Genomic DNA, 21,955 nt, shown 5'->3' with positions numbered 1-21,955 from the left:
TAGGGGCACTTGTACCCCAATGTTTAGAGCAGCACTCTCAACAATAGCCAAATTATGGAAAGAGCCTAAATGTCCATCAACTGATGAATGGATAAAGAAATTGTGGTTTATATACACAATGGAGTACTACGTGGCCATGAGAAAGAATGAAATATGGCCCTTTGTAGCAACGTGGATGGAACTGGAGAGTGTGATGCTAAGTGAAATAAGCCATACAGAGAAAGACAGATACCATATGTTTTCACTCTTATGTGGATCCTGAGAAACTTAACAGAAGACCATGGGGGAGGGGAAGGAAAAAAAAAAGAGGTTAGAGAGGGAGAGAGCCAAAGCATAAGAGACTCTTAAAAACTGAGAACAGGGGTGCCTGGGTGGCTCAGTCGGTTGAGCGTCCGACTTCAGCTCAGGTCACGATCTCACGGTTCGTGAGTTCGAGCCCCGCATCAGGCTCTGGGCTGATGGCTCAGAGCCTGGAGCCTGCTTCCGATTCTGTGTCTCCCTCTCTCTCTGCCCCTCCCCCATTCATGCTCTGTCTGTCTCTGTCTCTGTCTCAAAAATAAATAAACATTAAAAAAAAATTAAAAAAAAAAACAAAACTGAGAACAAACTAAGGGTTGATGGGGGTGGGAGGGAGGTGGGTGATGGGCATGGAGGAGGGCACCTTTTGGGATGAGCACTGGGTGTTGCATGGAAACCAATTTGACAATAAATTTCATATATATATAAAAAAATGCAGCCTCGGTGATTAGAAAAAACTGAGCTTCAGCTAGTCATTGAAATCTCAAGGACAGAGACAGGCTTCCCGTGGGATGGGGAAAGGGTTTGGAACTGACATTACCTAGACCTTAAAGGACAATGTGATTTGTGGGGTTTTTTTAATGTTTATTTATTTTTGAGAGAGAGAGAGAGAGAGAGAGTGTGTGTGTGTGTGTGTGTGTGAGAGAGAGAGAGAGAGAGAGCAGGGGTGGGGCAGAGAGAGAGGGAGACACAGAATCCGAAGCAGGCTCCAGGCTCTGAGCTGTCAGCACAGAGCCCGACGCGGGGCTCGAACTCACAAACCGTGAGATCATGGCCTGAGCCGAAGTCAGATGCTTAACAGACTGAGCCCCCCAGGCGCCCCGCTACCAAGTGCGTTTGTACATTATGTCCGTATGTAATTTTTTCACCAATAGCGGCCCTCATTCTGTAAAGGATTTGAAGCAACTTACAAAAACACACTATAGCAGCATAAAGTTGGAAGAAAAAGAAATGGGAGCAAAGCACAAATAGAAAAAGCAAAACCGAACACTAGAAATGCAGGTAGGACAGATAAATGGGAGCCGGGGCATGTGCAGTTTCCAGGACCTTAGTCAGAGCAGTGTGGCCAAAGCAGGCGAGGCCTGGGGAGCCAGAGGCAAAGCAGGATGTTTCCAAAGTATGTTCCGCTGAATCCTGCTTCTTCTGACTCACTCTAGATGTGCTAGAAATTTGCACAGACATGTTTGCAAAGTATAGAGGGCCAGGGATTTCTACCTTTCTGCCCACTTCTGTTCTTTCTTGCCTCCAAAGAAGTGAACATGAATCTGGCTGGGACAGATTCCAGATTCCAGGATACCGCCGAGGACATCTTTTCCAGCGGGTGGGGTGTGTGTGCCTACCAGGTGCTGCACACGCACGGGACTGCCTGCCACCAGTCCCTGCCCGTCCTCCCCATCTCCCTCCCTCGCTTTGTGGGGCAAAGTGGCTGTGGGGCACGGCTGTCCTCTGCTCTTGGCCTCCCAGGGGGCACAGTGGCCCAGACAAGGCTGGACACAGACTACAAGAGCCCGCTCTGGTGTCTCCTCCCTCTCCTCTCCCTGCCCTTAAGCAGCAGGCAGGCCCAGGCCACCACTCAGCTGGGCAATGACATTAATGTGCCAGCTTCCTTTGCTTATAAGCACAAGGTCTTTGGCATTCCTCAGGGGTGCTTCTGTTAAGTTCACAAGAAAGCCCTAGTCTGTAATATCATGCATCAGCCCAGATAACAACAGGCTGCAGTTTTAGCTTGCATTTCCCACTGTCTTGTTTTTTCTCTATCCTCGCTAGAGAATCAATCTCTCTGGGATAACGTATCCTGGACCGAGACCATCTATGCCGATCAGACAATCCCTGGTTCCTAACACAGGGGTAGAGTTGTTTTCTTTTTCTTCCATACGACCCGTGGGATAAGAAGATTCTGGCCTCCCTCCTTTCTCTGTTTTCCCACCCAGATTTAGGCCAAGTAGGTGGTAATCTCTGAAGCGAAGTCAATGCTTTCTTTTTACTGGAAAAACTCCTCGCCATTTTGCTAAGTGTGCTAAGATCTCACACTTGGAATCAGGGAGTGACTCGTAGAGTCCTGAGCACAATCCAGTGCTAGAAGTTACTCTGCTACCTTGCCCCTGCTTGCCAAAGTCTACCAAACCCCCATCTTTGAACGCTAATAGGCTGTCCACTACTTTTATGTTCAGGTAGGTCACATAACCAATCTCAGATTGATCCTATTTCTGTGAAGTTTCTTCGCTGGCAACTCATTCTCTGATACCAACTTATAAGCAGCTGGAGTTTTGGGGTATGAGTAATCAAAACTGATAATGGCTAACTCGGACAGAAAGTCAATTTCTTAGAAGTGTATCAAGTAACTCCCAGAATTTATAAGAAGGCCGAAGACTGGGATAAGAAAATAAGCAGTCTGGGCAGTAAGATCCCCAGCCCAGGTCATTCCATGGACCTCAAGTACATAGTGTGGGGGCATTGATCTGGTAAGTGTTTTCTTTCCATCCTGGTTAGAAAAGGAGGATCGGAAAGAGTTTTAGTTCCTGCATGACAGATAAGAACATTCGTGTACAGTTTTGTCTTGGGCGTTATATTAACTCACCTGCCCCTTGTCATAAGATAGTCCAAAGACATCTGGGTCACCCGGATATCCCATAGAACATCACACTTATCAGTTACGTTGGTGACATCATGGTGATCGGACAGGATGAACAAGAGTCGGCCAGCACACCTGCTAAAGAGGAATCAATTACCGACCCTCAGCAACAGAGGTGAATGCCAACAGCATTATGATGACCCAGAGAAGTCACACGTCAAAATTCACATACTGCATGTTTTCATTTATGTAAAACTTTGATACAGGCAAAACGAATCTGTACTAACAGCAAGTGCATCAGTGGTTGCCTGATGACGAGGTTGGGGAGGAGGCTATCTATCTGCAAAGGGCACGAAGGAACTTTCTGGAATGACGGAAATGGCCTGCGTCATGATTGTAATTACAATTACATTTGTTAAAACTCAACCACTGGGGCGCCTGGGTGGCGCAGTCGGTTAAGCGTCCGACTTCAGCCAGGTCACGATCTCACGGTCCGTGAGTTCGAGCCCCGCGTCAGGCTCTGGGCTGATGGCTCGGAGCCTGGAGCCTGTTTCCGATTCTGTGTCTCCCTCTCTCTCTGCCCCTCCCCCGTTCATGCTCTCTCTCTGTCCCAAAAATAAATAAACGTTGAAAAAAAAAATTTAAATAAAAAAAAAAAAACTCAACCACTTAAATTGTAATTACAATTACATTTGTTAAAACTCAACCACTTGAGATGAATGCATTTTATACCCCAATAAAATTGAGCTCAAAAAGAATTGTACACGATTTTAGTAAATTCTCAGAATATATGTCACTGAATATAGTAGCTGCAGTTTTCCCATTATTACCATTTTCCCAAGCAGGTGTCCCTTAGACAGAAACACCTTTTATCTTATTTACATCTTTTTCTAGGCTAATCATCTGGCATTACGTTTCCACTCCTTTGCCTTTGCCTAATCTATCTCTGGGCAGGCTAAAGGAGGACATCCTTGTTTCCAGGCTGGGATGGCCATGAAGGGGTTTCCCGGGTAAGTGGAGGGTTTCGGGTAAATGACGTGTAACAAGGGCACAGTGGACTGAACTCCTCTCCCTGGTCCTGTCCTGGCATTTCGCGGTGCTGCTTGCTACCTTCCTGTGGCTCCCGAGCCTCTGTCATCCTTACAGGAGTGACCTACCAGCACCAGGGCTGAGCCTATTGACCTAGAATGTGCTCGTGTGGGATATGCTGTGCTGGTGCCTCTGTAGCAAGCGGGTGAACCTAGGTTTCGAGGCTTCTTAGATGCCAGAACCATTTTTCCCACCTTTTCTCTGAGGAGCTTTTGGGTGTCCTGGTAAGGGGAGCCCATGGGTTGAATCCATTTGAGAACTATTGATTCCAACGAAGTTAAACAGATTTCTATGTTATAGGGTCGCTCACAGACATTATGTGCCAATGTGCATAAGGCATCTTTATTTTTTTTTTCAATGTTTATTTTTGAGAGAGAAAGACAGAGTGCGAGCGGAGGAGAGGAAGAGAGAGAAGGAGACACAGAATCTGAAGCAGGCGCCAGGCTCTGAGCTGTCCGCACAGAACCCGATGTGGGGCTTGAACCCACAAACTGAAATCATGACCCGAGCCAAAGTTGGACACTTAATGGACGGAGCCTCCCAGGCGTCCCTGCACATAAAGCATCTTTAAGGGTGTGTGTGGAGGGCGTATCCCATCTTCCTTGAAGTGGCTGTTCTAGAGTCTTCTCCCGGCCCTGGCTCTGCCTTAGACCTGACTTCCTCACGCTCCTGGCGCCCAAATGCCTGCCTGCCCCCCGGCCATTTTCCTGCCCAGAGGAATGATTTTCCTCTATATGATTTCAGTTTATATTCAGGTTCCCTTTTGTCTCGACTTTCTTAGGCAATAATTTTATCCTGACAAATCATAGGCATTTCTGGGTCACCTCCCCTCCCCGTCTGGGTTTTGTTTGTTTCTTAAAGTTCGATGATTTCTAGTAAATTCATTCAGTTGTGTTACCAGCACCCCGATTCAGTGTGGGAACATTTTCATCTCCCAAAAGTACAGGAGGGGGAAATAGCCTGCGGGAATAGAAGTGAGTAGGGAAGCACTCAGATAGTGGATCCCCAGCTCCTGTCCGTGGATCCTGGGGCTGGGGCCTGATGCCTCCTCCCCTCTGGACACCCCTCGTCAGGCTACCCCATGACGGGACCCCCCACCCCCTCCCCTAAATGCCCCGGGAACCTCACAAGTGTCCGGACGGAGATGGAGGGAGGCGGCAGGCACTGCCTCCAGCTTCCTGCACGATCAGCTCCAAATACTTTCACTTTTCTTTCCTCCGGAAGCCTGGCCCCCCACTGCATGTGGCAAAGCACAGACTTCCTGCTTCACCCACTGGTGTCCCCCTGCTGTTCTCTCCGCCTTCCAGGAGCCATCCCTGCCCCAGCCCCTGACCAGGGAAGGGGCAGGAGCAGGTGGCAAACCCAGCCTCCAGGTGGGTTTTTGTCTCGGCTTCTTTATTCTTCATTTGGGGTGATCAGGCTCTGATAGCTGATTTCCTGACAGCAGCTACAGAGTGGAACTCAGCTATTTTAAACTGTGAGACTCTCTCCTTGTAAAATATTGTCTTCCAAAGATAGAGAGGTATGTGGGGTTTAACCAGAGACCATGAAAAAGGGGGACAGACGTGGGAGTCGGGGGCGGGGGGAGCGGAAACACAGCTCGACTCCTTTTGCCCTAAATTCTAGCCCGTTGTTGTGGATGAAAGGGAGATTTGCTCTCTACCCTCCTCTGTGCTCTGTTGATTCTGCACTCAGCCCCAAATGGGCAGCTTATTTATTATCCACAGTGCAAGTGACTAGATGTGGTTGGTGGGGAAAAAAAAATGAGGAGGAAACCCTTCATTTCTTCCCTAGTGTTTCATGAGATTTTTATATATTTTCCTTAAGCACATTTATGATTGTTTCCTTGAAGCGCATTCCTAGAGGTGGAATCTGGGACTCAAGGGAATCCATATTCTAGGGCGTTTGACCCTGATTGCTAACTTCGCCTCCAGAACATTTGGATCTGTTTACGTTTGCACCAGGAGCATCTGTGGTTATTGCGATTAGTCTTTATGTTGGGCAATCTGATAGGCAAATGCTATTAAATCGTCTTCTTTTGTACTGTTCCAGCTACGAGAGAATTGCCATGCTTTTCATATGTTTATTGCACATTTGACTTAATTGCCTAGTTAAGCCTTTTGCTTTTTTTCCCCATATGGATGTTTGTCTTTTGCTTATTCATTTTTAAGACTCGTTCCCATAATAAAAATCTGAACACTCCCATATGAGACCCTATATCATGCACTAGCTTTAGTGGGGCTTTATTCAGACAAACTCTGCTTTGCCACCTCGGGCTATTTACTTAACCTCTCTGTGCCTTGCTCTCACTCTTGAGAACCATAATAGTTGAAGAATAAGGAAGCTGGTGGATCTTATGTTCTGAATGCTGTTGTATAATCATCCTAAACGTAACCTCAGGGTCACTTCCTCTCGTTACCATGTGACCATTCTGGATTTCTGGGGCTCTGTGCTTACCTTTGCAATTTTCTTCCCCACATCATGGATTCTGTCCGCATCCTGGTTGCTAGATTTCTCTTCCACCTGTTCTCAATCTCCAGTATTTCTCCGTGATTATAGACCCCCTGCGGCATCTTTTCTTTTCCAGCACTATTGTGGATTACTTTACTCTTACAATATGTTTTGTTTTTTTTCCTTCTGTCAAATGTAAATGATGTGGGGATGAGGAGAGAGCAGGGCTGCTCAATCTACCACTGGGATTAATCCTGGAAACAGTCATTAGTTACCGTTCAGTTTTCTATTATACACAAAAGGAAGTAGGAAAAACAGGATCTCTATTTCATTTTAAAAAAAAAAATCTGGGGCGCCTGGGTGGCGCAGTCGGTTAAGCGTCCGACTTCAGCCAGGTCACAATCTCGCGGTCCGGGAGTTCGAGCCCCGCGTCGGGCTCTGGGCTGATGGCTCGGAGCCTGGAGCCTGTTTCCGATTCTGTGTCTCCCTCTCTCTCTGCCCCTCCCCCGTTCATGCTCTGTCTCTGTCCCAAAAATAAATTAAAAAACGTTGAAAAAAAAAGTAAAAAAAAAAAAAAAGTAAAAAAAAAAAAAGTAAAAAAAAAAAATCTCTGGGTGATTGAGTTTTTCTGTTTACACTTCTATTCCCTTGACAAGTTGTCAGGAATTCATCTGTAGGTTTTCTGCCTCTAATAATTATTGATATTTTCTCATGACCTATCAATGGCTAATTTTTATCAATGTCGCATGGGATGGGAAAGGCACATGTCTGTTCTGCGATATGTAATTGATACGTATAATAAATCAGCTAAGTTGCCTTTTACTAATCACGTCTTATACCTCCTTCGTGTCTATTTATGTTTGGCCTATTTGTGTGTTGAAGGTTGTAGGTGGTTTACTCAAGTTTCCAAATATTATCGGGTTTCTATCTTTCTACACATCATTGGGTGGTCCCTCTTACATGAGATTTGCTAGTGTCTGTCGTAAGGTGCGGTCCAGACAACCTTAACTCTGTTCAGTGTAGCCACAGACCATATTACTTATGACCATAAACCTAGAAGCAGAACATCGGAATGTGTTCACCTCTATCACTTCCAAGTTGTGTGATTTAGGGCAAGTTCATAACACATCTCTATGTCACCATGTCCTTCACAATACAATGGGTGAAATCATAGAAACCATCTTGCAAGGGTTTTGTGACGATCAAATAGGTTACTGCATGTGAAACCTTTATAACAAAGTCCAGCACATAGGAAATACTCAATAAATATTAGTGACTTTTATAGTTTTTAATTTTTTTAATTTTTTTAGTTTATTTTTGAGAGAGAGAGCAGGGGAGGGGCAGAGAGAGAGAGAGAGAGAGAGAGAGAGAGAATCCCAAGCAGGCTCCACACAGTCAGCGCAGAGCTCAATGTGGGGCTCAAACTCACAAATTGCGAGATCATGACCTGAGCCAAAATCAAGAGTTGGACACTTAACTGACTGAGCCACCCAGCTGCTCCTATTAGCTATTTTTAATATCTGTCTCATATTTACCAATACCCCTTTGAGATTTCAGCAACCTATTGTTGGTCAATTTCAGCCTCCGTTGTCCTTGGACGTTGTCATTGCCTCTTACACCTGTAAGCCTTTGAGGAAGACTGCTACAGGATGACTTTGGGACCAGGATGGTGATCTGAAAATGCCCACTGAGCACAAACGGCACCTCCCCGAGTTCCCAGAGTCTTTCCTCTCTTCTCGTCCCTCTTCCGTAGGATGTTCACCATAACCAGAGCCTTAGAAAAGACTCTACGCCAGCACTTTATATACCAGAAGCTGGAGATTGCCTATGCCATACACAAGCCATTTCCCTTCCTCGAAGGCCTCCGAGACAACTCCTTCATCACTGAGACGATGTACAGGGTGAGTCGTGCTGACTGCTTTTCCGTGGCAGCCCAGCCCCCCCCCCCCCCACCAACAGTTACTGAAGTTTCAAACCACAAACCCTTAGAGCTTGGAAGGTCTAGTCCAAAATGTTCATTCTCGGGGAAACATGGGGTTACAAGGGCAGCCATACAAACGACTTCGCCCCACGTGCCTTAAAATGAGAGAAATTTATTCTCTCACAGCTTGGGAAGCCAGAAGTACAAAATCAAGGTGTTGGCCGTGTTGGTTCCTTCTGGAGGCTCCAAGAGAGAGCCTGTTCCCTGACTCTCCTACCTTCTGGTGGCACCAGAAATCCTTGTAGAAACTTCACTTCCAATCTCTGTTTCCATCTCTACATCAATCTCTCCATCAGCTCTTCTTTCCCTCATCTTTTCTTTTTCTCTTCTCTTCGAAGGACACTTGTTATTGTGTGTTAGAGCCCCCCTAATCCAGGATGATCTCTTCTCAAATCCTAACTTAATTACATCCGCAAAGACCCCTTTTCCAAATAAGGTCACATTCACAGGTTTCAAGTGGACCCATCTTACTGGAGGGTGGCACCATTCAACCCACCAAGGGTACCCTCCCAATTCTTAAGAGCTTGTTGTACGCAGTCCTTTCAGACTTGAAGCAAAGCAGGCATTGGAAGATATGGCTATATGGACAAAAATGGCATTCTTTTCATGATTTTTGTTTTTTATGCATTTCCTGAGCCCTAAGCCCAAGAAAGGGCAGCAGTGGTTGAGTGTTCTTCTCCCAGGCTTGGCCTGGTTGGCTCCAACCCTTCTTCGGGTCATAGCCCAGATGTCACTCCTCAGAGAGGATTCCTTAACCCACTCATCTAATTGATTTCCCATAGAAATCTATGCTTTCCCTTCATAACACTTCTCTCAAAAGCAACGGGGCATTTCTTTAATTTGTGTTTATTATTGAATGCTCATCTCCTCCACCCGACAGCGTCCCTTCCCTCACTATGGGTAGCACCACGCTGGTCTTATCCACTGCTATATACCCAAGGACAACCCTAGTAGGTGCTCAGTAAGTGTTGTGCAATCAATTCTCCTGCCGTGTTTCTCCTTTTGGCCAACTTCTCAGGAAGAGGAGTTCTCTGGATGATTTCCTTGTTGGCTAGAACCCATTCAGGCCATCTCAAGTCAAAGAGAGAGAGAGTAAGAGAGAGACAGAGAGAGAGACAGAGAGATCAAACAGAGGCTAACAAGCGATCAACAGAATTGCCACTTGTGACCAACTAATTGGTCCTTTGCTACAGAGTTCTGCCCAGAGCCTGAGAGACATAGTTACATAGTAGGAGCCTTTGACCACCTTCCCTTCCCTCAAATTTCTCTCTGCCCTCAAATATACCTAAAATAAGGTTCACAAAGCAGACTTATTTTAAAGACGGCTAAGCTATTTATTCCTACGACCAACCATCCAAAAATGGGTGAAGTTCTGGAAGTAAATATGTGTAACTGTGACTTCTCTGCCTTCGAGTCTATCTATACGTTTGTGTTAAATTCCTTGTCAGAAGAATGAAATACTATTCTTACACTGTAGCAAACCACAAACGTAAAAGAAACTTCCATTCCATTTTATGACTGTTCATCACCATCCTTGATGCCATTTTTTAAGGAATCCATGGAAGCCTACAGAAGTCAGGTCCCTGTACCCAGACTGGTGTACAATATCCTCAGCCACCTGGAGAAGATGTTCAACCTGTCATTTCTGCCGATGCTGTTCAGCCGAATTAACCTGCGTGAATACCCCGACCTGACGAGGATCCTCAAGAGCTTCAGAAGTGGTATGAGTCTTTCCGAATATCTCTCGGGCTGTAGGAGCAGGGACCAGAAGTTGCTTTGCTCCAAGCGTGGGTTGGCTTTCAGCCCCGGGGGCGGTGCCCCTCAACTGGCCGGTTCTCTGGGGAGGTAAGAAGCGGACTCTCTCGCAGTGCGGCAGGAAGAGCCGTCTCTGGCCCCACTTCTCTAAGATGAATTTCTAGAAGACACAAACATTTCTGTCTTACCTGTTCTACGAAGTGGGGGAAAGCTGTACCGTTTAGCACCCTGGACAGTCTCTAGGGAAGGAAAAAGGTGACTGAAATGCAGTTACAGAGACTCAGTCTGGCAGAAGGATAAGGAGGGCCAGAGGGGAAGGGAAATGAATAGGGATGGATAATAAGTATCTCTCTCTCTCTTTTTTTTTTTTTTGAGTACTTACTATGTACCAGGCATCGTCCCAAGCACTGTAGAGGGTTATCTCACATCATCTTTATTTTTTTTTTAACATTTATTTAGTTTTGAGACAGAGAGAGACAGAGCATGAGTGGGGGAGGGTCAGAAAGAGAGGGAGACACAGAATCTGAAACAGGCTCCAGGCTCCGAGCCGTCAGCCCAGAGCCCGACGCGGGGCTCGAACTCACCGACCGTGAGATCATGACCTGAGCCAAAGTCGGAGGCCCAACCGACCGAGCCACCCAGGCGCCCCTCTCACATCCTCTTTAAAACAACCCTGTGATGTCATTATCAGCCCCACCTGACAGGTGAAGAAAGTAGAGCTCAGAATAACCTTCCCCAGGTTACTTGCCTGTGAAGAGCAGAGCGGGCGTCCTACTGGGTCTCCTCACTCTGGGGCCTGAGCTGTCAATCCTTCTTCCCAACGAGGCGGAAGGCGCCGCCTAAAGCTGGAGGAGAGGGGAGAGGGAGCTGGAGGCAGAGGGTATGAGAAGGAAAGGGAACGTGGAAGCACGCTGTGAACGAGAAAGAGCTGGACAAATACAGAGCAGGAGAAAGAGCGAGGACAGAGCTGGGAAGAAAGAAGCCAGGGCAGGAGGAACAGGTGACACCATCGTTTTGGGCTTGCGGATAAACACTTTGGCCAAGGCGCACGATTCGCTTCCCCTCTGCACTGGGGGCTTACTATGCAGCTCACACTGCACTGGGACCTTACTGTGAGTGGGGTCAGCGCTGTTGACAGCAAGAGGTTCCTCCCCAGGAGAAATGACTCCTTGAGCTAAAGGGGCGGCAGGGCGCAGGTGCACGCGGGCCGGTGCTCCCGGCGGCAGCCAGGCAACGCGGGGAGGCCTGGGTTCTCAGAGGCCACGCTAAGTCAGTCCGAGGGCCAGAGGCACCACACACCGCTGTGCTCCCCGACCCGGCCGAGCTCGAGCGTCTTTCTGGATCTGTAGCCCTAGGCTCGTGTTCTGAGCCCCTCTCCAGAAACCCAGCTTGCTTTCCTTTTTCTGTTCACTGGTCGAGACGACTTAACTTCTGAAATAAATGATGGAGAAGAATCGTAAGAGAAACCTGGCCACGGGAGGCATAGCGTGCAGAAAGGCGAGGGCCTGGGGTGTTGAGGATGGGGAGGAAGTTTGCTGTGGCCCATCCCAGGGTCCAAGGCAGGGAGGCACAGCAGCACAATCTGCACAAATGAGCAGAAACCAGAGTAGACAGAATGCACCTTGTGAAGGAATCTCTATTTTATCTTCTTTGCTACAGGGAGGTGTGATGTGTTTACTTATTAAAACAGGGACACGTATTCGAATTGTACCATTGTACAAGATAGTCTAAATTCCGAAACCAAAATTAAAGAAAAACTTAAGAAGATTAAGTCCCTGAGGACTAAGTCAACTTCATGTGTGAAACGACTTTGGTCTTAGCCCAGAGATTGGATGCAGTTATATTTGAACTGAATGCCCCAAATCAGTAGCACAGAGTAGAAATGGGCCACGAGTGGATGATGCTGGTGATAAATCAGTTCTCCACACCTAGGGGAGAATGAACCAACCACCCCATGCCCCTGACCCTTTGGAAGTCATGTGTGAAGAAATTCCCTTCCCCAAATAATTCATTTATTTTATTTTATTTTTAATGTTCTTTTTTTTTTTTTTTTTGAGGGAGAGAGCATGAGCAGGGAAGGGGCAGAGATGGGGGACGGGGGGGACAGAGTATCCAAAACAGGCTCTGTGCTGACAGCAGAGAGCCCGATGAAGGGCTCAAACTCACAAACCGCGAGATCATGACCTGAGCCGAAATCAGAAGCTCAACCTACTGAGCCACCCAGGCGCCCCTCCCTTCCCCCAAATAATTCGGAGTCCCCGGGGTGTTGATGTGTGCTCCTTCACCAATCCCAGTTGTCATTTCCTACGGAGGATGGAACAGAGCCGGGCTTACCCTCCTTGAAGTCCCAGCCAACTCAGCCGAAGGGAGCTCCCTCCAGACCCTGCTGCCGTTGCCCCCACCCCAACACCGATCACAGAGCCTCTCGCCCCGTGAGCCCAGTGTCAGTGAGCCCAGCGCATCCACCCAGCACAGCACTGAGATCCAGACTGAATCATCCGGCCCTCCTGGCCCTGCCGTGGCCCTCCCCAGAGCCACCCAGGAAGGAAGGATCACTCCAGGTGAGAAGCAGACCTTGTCCAACACCTGTGTATCCCCAGCAGTCGTGTCTAGGACTCCAAGGGTACCTGCAGTCGTGTCTAGGACTCCAAGGTCTCACCCTTTTGTTAACCTGGTCCATCCCATGTGCCCACCTGCCACACACAGCCCTTCCCGGCACTTCCAGGGGCCTGGGTAAAGTCAGGAGCCTGAACACCGGCTTCCCACCCTTGGAACAGCCCCACCCTCTGCCCTTGGGCCCTGATGCTTCTGGCCTGGGTGTTTTTAATCTCCTCCCTGACACTCTGTCCCCATGCCCTGTAATGATTTTTTCTTCCTCTCTTCAATGACCGATGACAACTTAACATCCTGCATAAATGCTGAAGAAGACTCACAAGAGGGACCTGGCACTCCGCCTGCCTCTGTGCAAGGTAATGTTGCTTGGGACTGATTTAGTTCAATTCGAGGCGGGCATGAGGGGCAATCATGCACCTGTCGACCCAGGGGCTTGTGGCAGGAGCCCAGGGAAAAAGAACTGAGTGTGACAAAAGAAAAAGAAAACAAAGGACTGATGCTCCAACTCAGCACTGGAATCCTTGTCAGGGGTGCCTCCACGACCAGTCTGATGCTGTGATGCCCAACTGAAAAGTGTTCTTAAATGACATGTAACGTGTGCAGTACACCCCTCTGTGACCCTTTCTCAATTGCTCAGGCTCTGGTTACAGGGGCCTTTCAGTTTCAACCACGTCCATTTTTATATGGCTTGGATTCTAAGAGTAATGTTATTGAAATTATTGGAAAAGATGATAAAACATTTAAAGACCTGACGGACCTGATTTAGCTTCCAAAATTGTTTCTAATCTCCCCAGCCATCATCATGAAGGACTCTGATAACATTAAATATAACCATGGAGTACTATCGGGTGTTGTCAAAAATGGTATCGTGGATTCTGAGTTCTCCAATACTGAGAATAAAGGGCTCTATTTGGTTCAAATGTTTCCTTCACTCCTCTAACACCTAACATCCAAATAAGGTTAACATAATCATGAAGCCAATAGCAATGGAAGACTCCATCTGCTAGATGAGCGAAAGAAAGCCGTAATTAAATTATTCAATTCGTAGGTAGTGAGTCACTATATGATACACCTGAAACTAATATATGCTAACCACACAAGAATTAAAATTTTTTTTAATAATAAAACAGAAAACAAATTAGTAAGTAGCTAGTTGATTGTTGACTCCCCCCTCTTTCCCACCCTTACTGGGCATTGGTGTTCCATTGGCCCCGCCACGTTTACTGGTTGGAATAGACTGTTTTTGTTCCTCCTCCCTCTGGTCCCTGTTTGCTGGTCCTGGGATCTGAAATTCATCTTCTTTCTCTGTTCAGTGTGCGGTAACAACCCGAGGCCCCAAATAAAAGATAAGGAAATGCTCAAGAGATGCCCCACCCTCCCTCAGGCCCCATGCCAGGAAATGTTGATGCGGACAACTATAGCTTGCCTTACCTCTCATGTCTACCAAGAGGAGGGGTCATTTGGATCTTCTCAAGACAGGGCTCTCCTTGCCGCTCTTGACCACCATCTTGGCCCAGCTTCCAGCTGCACACCCAGCCCTCAGGAGCTTGGATGGGCAGGAGATCCTGGGGAAGACAAGGGAGATGAGTCTGGAAAAGGTAGACTTGGAGGAGGGGCACCATAGACGAGCGAGCCCAGTAGCACCCACAGGACCTAGACTACAAACATCACTAGGAGGTCTACTAAGGGAGAAAATTCATCTGCGTGAGGGCTGTGGCAGGACCCCTGGGGACAGGACAGGGGACTGAGCCAGAGCCAGACTGTGTGAGTCAGCCACACTCTGAGGTGCTCAAAGACATTGTGTGGCCCTGACACAGATGGCCCAGATGCGGACGGTTCTTTTTCTGAGCCCTCATCTTGACTGTGGAGAATGTTCACCTTCAACCCTCATCATTTCTATATTGTTTAGATTTTTAAGAGTTGATCAAAATAATTTGAAAGTCAACAAACTATTTAGGATGTCTAATGACTGCTTGCCATCTGCCTCAGATGCCTATCCTAAGGAGCCCAAAATTTGAGACAGATCTCATTGAACCGTGTAAACAAGAAGAAGGTGGCAGTCTTACTTGAGATTTGTTATGGCTTCAAACCCTGCGGTCTTCTTAGTGCAGCAAAAACAAGAACTTCGCATTTATTTACTATTAACAGGTGCTGGCAAATAGAGACTAGCTCCTGCTTTCTTGTACACAGAAATATAGAAGGCACTTAGCCTCTTTCACTATTTTTCAAGGTGAAGTAATGATAAGGAGAGAGGTTCAAAAATATCCATTCACAAATCTTAAGGACTAGCATGTATTTTTTATATGGCAAAGACATTCCCCTTCACTGAAGCCAGTGACCTTGACCAGAATTCAAGATCAGCACTCTCAATGCTCGCAGCCTTATCCCCTGCATGAGGGTTACTGAGGGCCCCTTATTCTTCTCTTCTGTCGAGTAAGGGGAGTCCCTCAAAACAGGTCAAACTGAGCCCTCCTCTGAGGGTGGGGATATCACTGGTATAGCCACACTGGTAAGTGTAACCACAAACCGATCAAATCAAGGCAGGGCAGACTTTTCCTTCTGCCTGTTCCAAGCTCTGAATCGAATTCTGTTTCCTTTGATAGAGATAAGAGATGTCTCTCCTGAACCAAATGACCCCAAAGAGTTCCAGGGGGCATCCATCACACTTCCCAACAAGAAAGGTAAGGGAGGGTTACCGCTCTCCTGTCGACCCCAGGAGCATGACTGTGGAGTGACTTTCTGTTTTTCTGATCGTCTTTTGTCAGAAGCACCCACCATGTGATTGGAGTCACGATGCTCATTACAGTTTGTTTCTGTAGCTCCCATTCGCTGCATCTTCCTTGAAGGCCTTCATTGAGAGCGTAGGGAAACCGGACGGCACTGGGGGCCATTGAAATACATATCCATTGCAATCGCCTGCTCTGAAACAGTCAAGGTCTCCTTTACCCACAACTTCTTGGAGGGTTAGTCACACCTCCTCTTTAACTGAAAGTTGGTTCCCCGAGAGGGCACTGCTTTCTCGTAAGACAAGGCTGCCTATTATCTGCTCTTGCTCACCTCATGGTGGGAGACAGGGTGGATGTCCACTGCTTGCTACATACTGCCCCTGACTAGCCCTTTGCTCCTCTGCCCTCCATGTGAATGAAATACTCCCTCCGTCTTAATCACGGTCATCCTTAACTTGTCCCTATTTCCCCAGCAGACCTCTAAGGCTACCTTAGAATTTTTCTGTCAGTTCAAGTCCTGCTATCATCCTGGACACCTTGAAGGTGTCCCATCCAACAGACCCATCCAATACTCTGGTCCCTCAGAACTTTCCTCTGCTCTTTTCCAGTGACTTTTTTCTGCACCGATTCTTGGCCTCCTGGACCCAAAGACAACCATGGGTCCTCTCATCGTTGAGGCCTGGCTCCACCTCCCAATAATTAATTTCAGAATTCTTTTTTTTTTTTTTTTGACATCTAATCCTTGAAGTCTGCTCCTTCTACAGCTATGGTTCAACCTCCAAACTCTCCTCTCCAGCCCAATCTTAAACAATTAACTCAAAAGTATCCCTGCCTGATTTCTCCCTTACCACTTGTTCCCTCTGGAGCTGTTCTTCAGCCTCACTTGGATGACCAGTCCATTGGCTTTTCCCTTTTCTGGTTCATCATATGCCTCTCTTCATGCCCCTTCATACCAGGTGAGAGGCCACGATCCATTGCTTCAGTAACTTATTGCTGGTATCTTAATCAACCTTGCCTCTCTGCCTTTTCCTAGAACCCTCTGGAGGGTCTTGGAGGTACCCATTATCTGCTTTCTGCACACTGGGTATGAAGGCAGGCACTTCGCTATGGGGAAAACCACACAGCAGGGCAGAGCTCATGTGTTGTGCCTTCACGAGCCCAGGGTAGATGATCCTTCTACACTGCCCGACAATTTCACTTCCTGCAATGATCCTTTCCAACCCTGAGCTTTTTTTTTTTCAACCTGCTGGCCCCCCTCACCACCTCCTTTTCTTCTTTTTTTAAAATCTTTATTTTATTTTATTTTATTTTAACGTTTATTTATTTTTGAGACAGAGGGAGACAGAGCATGAACGGGGGAGGGTCAGAGAGAGGGAGACACAGAATCTGAAACAGGCTCCAGGCTCTGAGCGGTCAGCACAGAGCCTGACGCGGGGCTCGAGCTCACGGACCGTGAGATCATGACCTGAGCCGAGGTCGGCCGCTTAACCGACTGAGCCACCCAGGCGCCCCTCCCGCCTCCTTTTCTTAACAGACTACTTTTCCTCTTACTACACCAAAAGGTATTGGATGGGAATACCCTCACTTCCTGCTACCAGCCTGCATTTGCCCCCTCCTCTCCACTTCCCTCTTTCTCTCTAAGGCAATCCTTCTGCCTCACCTGACCGTGTCCATGACCCCTCTCTCCTCTGAGAATTCAGCATCTCCCTGTCACGGGATCTGCATTCAGTCACTGCCCAAGCCTATCACAGCTCATCAAAGGAGCTTCCTCTTGATCCTCAGCTCACTTCACCGGCTTCCATAGCTCACTCTTCCATTTCATAGCTAGAAACGAGCTACCTAAACTCATTGTCCCAATCTCTTCATGTCTCTCTCTCCTCTGCCACTTTAGAATATCTTCTCCATCATTACTCCATGAGGCAGCATCACATAAGGCCACCAATGACCTGCTCGCCACTATTGTTTGAAGACCAAAAGTGAGCGCTGAAAATTGTTGACCTTTGAGGTTGGCAGATCTATGTTTGCAGCCAGGAGAAGATCATCTGTACCCTTTCTCTTTAGGCAAGAAAAGAAAAAGAAGTATCTGGTCAACTCCAAAGAAGAGACGCCAGAAAAAAAGCCTCTCAAAAGGTAAGACGAGAGAACAAGAAGAGGTGGGAGGCAGCAGACAGCTCGTGCTTGTAGGTTAAGGTGTGGGAAGTTGAATTTCATTCTAAACGAGATGGGGAACCATCGAAGAGATCCGATCAGTGAAGTGACATGATCCCACTTTACATTTGACAAGAACAGTTTTGGTTCAGCGTAAAGGATGAATTGGAAACAGAAGAGAATGGAGGCGGGACAACCCTTGGAAAGGGGAGGACGCCATGCAGGCTGACAGAACTCTGCATTCAGATCTGGCAGTGGAGATAAGGGCCAGTTCAAGAACAGCTTGGAAAGAGAGTTGATAGAACTTGAAAAATTAGGAGCTGGGGAGGAGAGAGAAACCAAGTCTTCCTCTTCAGCTTCTGGCTTGAATGGCTGGGCGAATGGTGGTGTACATTGCTAAGGGGAGAGGCAAATAATTTGGGAGGAAATCTTAGAATTTTCCATTTTTGACCTGTTCGCCTCAAGATTTGTGCTAGCTGTCTATGCTCTAGCTCTATGCTTTGTCCAAAACTGTGAAGGGTCTGAGATGGTACCCCACTTGCATAGGGCCGTTCTTTGTGTATACGACCATGCAGGAACCCCAGGCACCTGGATCAGGGGAAAGAATTCCTCACTGACATCACAACCAGCTCAACATCCAGAGTCACACTGCATTATCTACCCCCAAATGCAGACCCACAGGCAGTGAGAAGAGAGCTGTTGGAATCCTTCTGAGAGGCAGATGATATCCCATAGACAAAGGATAGAGAATGATGGGTTTTCTGTTTATAGACAGGACAAGGAAGCCATCTTCCTCCTCTCCTGAAAGGAGGGAAAAACAAAATACAAACAAACAAGAAAAAAACTTTGCTGCTTTGAGATAAGATTAAACTGATCCTCTGTCCTCACCCTCATCTTTTGGAATTGAAATGCCTCTTTCTAAGAGGCAGAGACACCCCAAGTGTCTTCAGCCTTTATTACAGATGATCCACATTCTGGGCTTCATCCCTTTTGATGTGTAAATACCAATGGAGAGAGGGCTCCAGTAATCCTGGTACTTTGGGACTTAGCTTAGGAAGCTAGCCCTGCTGTAGGCATTTGGCAATCTCAGGAGAGGGGAAGACTTATTATCCTTTTGGATCAAACAGCAGTTTACCAGCTACAGATCTCATTCTCATGGTGTATGAAAAGCAAAATGTTCCTAGGGATGTGAAAGCAAGCATTCCCTGTCTTAATTCTGTATACATTTTCATGCCTCAGGAGTCTAGGGCTTTTCACAGAAGTACTGAGAAATCAAGGGAGCTTCATTTCCCCCACAATAGGGAGAGGGGAAAGTGGGTGATGGGCATTGAGGAGGGCACTTATCGGGATGAACACTGGGTGTTGTATGGAAACCAAATTAACAATAAATTATATTCTATAGAAAAATAGAAAAAAAATTTCCCCCACAATATGCAAATCTGGCACTCAATAAAAAAATCAGATCCAAAGATATAAATGTGAGTCCTCGGCAAAATAAAAGTATCCAGATCCGTGGGAAAGAGAACCCTAACCCTTACACCCTTCCTTCTGTCATCGTCATTGTAAATCCTCTCTGTCCTAGCCTCACACTCGACCACGCAGCCCCTCGATTCTTTGATACCTTGCACTTTTCCCCTTGGAGGCAACTGGGGAAACTTGGATCCCTCCTGATCCACAAACAGGTCCTCGGGAATCTGGAGAAGTACGTTATAGCACTCCTTGTGTGCCAAAACAGGCTACCTGGCCATCTTTACTCGGATGTGGGCACCTCCAGGAAGAAGGTGTCAGACATGGCCCAGGAAAGAAAGCCCTCTGCTCTGGGAGTCTGGTTAATTTCAACAGGTTGCACAGGGCTGAGGGCAGATGGTGAGTCTAAGGGAGAAAGAAAGGTGTGCACAAGAAAGATACAATTGCAGAGAACTAGCAGGAGAAAAATGAGGTACAGGGGTACAGAGATCTCAAAGGGGCTGGGGGCATGGGAGGGGGAGGAGGAGCTTCCCAGTGAAAGGGCACCCCAGTGCCTTCACTGGAGGGCACCCCAGTGAAAACTATTCACAAATCACTATTTGGCCCAGGGAGAGCCTCACCTGAACACACAATCCAAAAAAAGCTCCAACTGATGGATCAGGCGACTGAAAGGAAGGACGATTCAACCAGCAACTCAGAGGTCATAACAAGGGCCCAAAAGGCAAGGACTGGATGTACACAAACCTCTGGACCACAGGGTAAGGCTGGCTACCGAATCTGCTATAAATGCTCCATGTGGGAGGGTCTTTCTCGGGACGGACATGGGGTTGGGTGGATGTGTGAAGGAAACGGTAGAAGAAGGGAGCGATGCAGACAAGACGGCAAGGAACTTCTGGGCTGGGAGTGGTTGTGGGTAGAAGCCAGCGTGCTCCCAGCCCACAGGTCACCTCTACATGGACTCACGTGACCACTTCCCAGTGTCTACTGTTTACATTTCCATTAGGAGAGCCACCACAACTCCGCTGAGTCTGGGGGCTCCCGTCTTGATTCAAGCTGCCCCCATACAAAAAGTGGCACCACTCCTCAAAGTGCACACACTCCCAGGAGTGTTTCTTAATGGCTTCTTTATGGAAGTGAAGTGGCTTAGTCAAAGAGTCTACATGTTTAAGATTAGTACATACCAGGGCACCTGGATGGTTCAGTTCGGTTAAGTGTCGGACTCTTGGTTTCAGGTTAGGTCATGATCTCACAGTTGGTGGGTTTGAGCCCCATGTCAGGCTCTGTGCTGTCAGTGTGGGATCTGCTTGGGATTCTCTCTCTTCCTCTCTCTCTGCCCCTTCCTCTCTCTCTCTCTCCCCCCCTCTCTCTCTCCCAAAATAAATAAATAAATTTAAAATAAAATAAAGCACATACTGATGATCAAATTATTGCCAGTTTAGACTCCCATTAACATCATACAGATGCCATTTTCCCTACACCTTCACCAAAACTGGAAACAATTAAGAGTCTTCTGTGTTGACAGATTAAAAGCAAAGAATGATATTCCACCCATGTTTTCCTTTGGATTTCTTTGCACCATGCCTGTGGTTAAATATGCTGTGGTAGATTGTATTACTACTCACTGGTATCTCGGAAGGTTATACACTCTTGCCCTGTGGACTCCAGAATGGCCATGTCACTTGACTTGGCCAAAGAAATGTGGACAGAAGTGTGAGGGTCGCTTCAAAGCCAAAGCTCTAAGAGCCTGTGTATCATCTTTATTTCTGCCACGGGACCAACAATGTTCTAGACACAAGTTGCTTTGTCCCCAGGATCCGTGTGTGTCAATAACGTGGAACCTCATCTAACTTGTGATGAGTGAGTAGCACAAGGGAGAAGTAAAACTGGGTTGTTTTCAACCAACACTTGGCAAACTTTTTCGAAAAGGGGCCAGATAAGAGCTTTGCTGGCCCTACAATCTCTATGGCAACTACTCAACACTGCCATTGTAGTATGAAAGCAGCCAGAGACAAATATGTAAACAAATGCACCTGTCTGTGTTCCAATAAATCTTTATTTACAAACACAAGCATTGGACTTATTTGGTCTTCATGCTATTATTTGCTGATACCTATAATTAACCACTGAAATTTGGGAGAGTCATAATTTATCATAACACCACCTAGCCTCTTTCTACTAAGATAGCTGTTTGTCAAATAATTTTTTATTAGAAGTTTTTCCTTTGAGGTTCACTTGTTCGTATTTGCCCATTTTCGTATAGGACTATTCGTCTTTCCGTTTGATCGATTATGGAAATCTACTGTTTGTTATCTCATTGAAATGTTTCTGCTTTTGTTTTTATTTTGTAACTCACTTGAGAAATTTTTGGTTGTGGAGAATTTTTTTGTAAATTTGGGTAGACAAATCCGTTTGTCTTTTCCAAGATGGTTTATGCCAGAGTTTCTCGACCTTGACCCTTACTAGCATTTGGGACTGAATAATTCTTTGTCATGAGTGCTGTCCTGTGTCTCACGAGATACTGGGCAACATCCCAGCCATTAGATGCCAGTAGCGTCTTCCTCCCAGTCATGAGAAACAAAAAGATTTCCCAACATTGTCAAATATCCCCTGGGGGACCAAATCAACCAGCATTGAGAACCATTGTTTTATGCCCTATATTTCTTCCTTAAAAAGTCCTTTCTATGTGATATTTATAAGTTTATATCCTTTATCTACTTCTAGTGTTTGTATTAAATCCATATGTACACATTATTATATTGATTATTATATGTTAATATATATTACCTTATGAAAACATGGTTTCTGTAATGTTTTTAGCCTTCCTATCTATCTATTAACATGAACTTGCTATTCCTC

At 46.7% G+C, this 21,955-nt stretch overlaps 2 protein-coding genes across 12 annotated transcripts in view; one reads left to right on the top strand and one right to left on the bottom strand.

Moving 5' to 3' along the window:
- The window catches only part of LOC122481879 (nuclear body protein SP140-like), a 66,730-nt gene extending 61,531 nt beyond the window's left edge, over positions 1-5,199 (bottom strand). For 10 of the 11 annotated variants that reach the window (XM_043578112.1, XM_043578121.1, XM_043578116.1 and 7 more), the window contains exons 1-2: positions 5,087-5,188; positions 2,876-3,004 (exon numbers count right to left, since the gene is read on the bottom strand). The gene's annotated coding sequence lies outside the window, so the exon portion shown is untranslated. Of the gene's footprint in view, positions 1-2,875; positions 3,008-5,086 lie in introns of all 11 variants that reach the window. The other variant, XM_043578113.1, reaches the window with a different exon arrangement.
- The window catches only part of LOC122481881 (sp110 nuclear body protein-like), a 31,821-nt gene continuing 15,048 nt past the window's right edge, over positions 5,183-21,955 (top strand). The window contains 8 exon segments of the mRNA XM_043578127.1: positions 5,183-5,331; positions 7,991-8,310; positions 9,943-10,111; positions 12,440-12,706; positions 13,070-13,114; positions 15,362-15,439; positions 17,546-17,614; positions 19,708-19,857. Coding sequence (XP_043434062.1) covers positions 8,164-8,310; positions 9,943-10,111; positions 12,440-12,706; positions 13,070-13,114; positions 15,362-15,439; positions 17,546-17,614; positions 19,708-19,857 — 925 coding nt within the window. The 5' untranslated portion in view covers positions 5,183-5,331; positions 7,991-8,163.

The sequence above is a fragment of the Prionailurus bengalensis genome, chromosome C1 (genome assembly GCF_016509475.1).
Source record: "Prionailurus bengalensis isolate Pbe53 chromosome C1, Fcat_Pben_1.1_paternal_pri, whole genome shotgun sequence".
Classification (NCBI taxonomy): Eukaryota; Metazoa; Chordata; class Mammalia; order Carnivora; family Felidae; genus Prionailurus; species Prionailurus bengalensis.
This window is presented reverse-complemented; position numbering and strand designations above follow the sequence as displayed.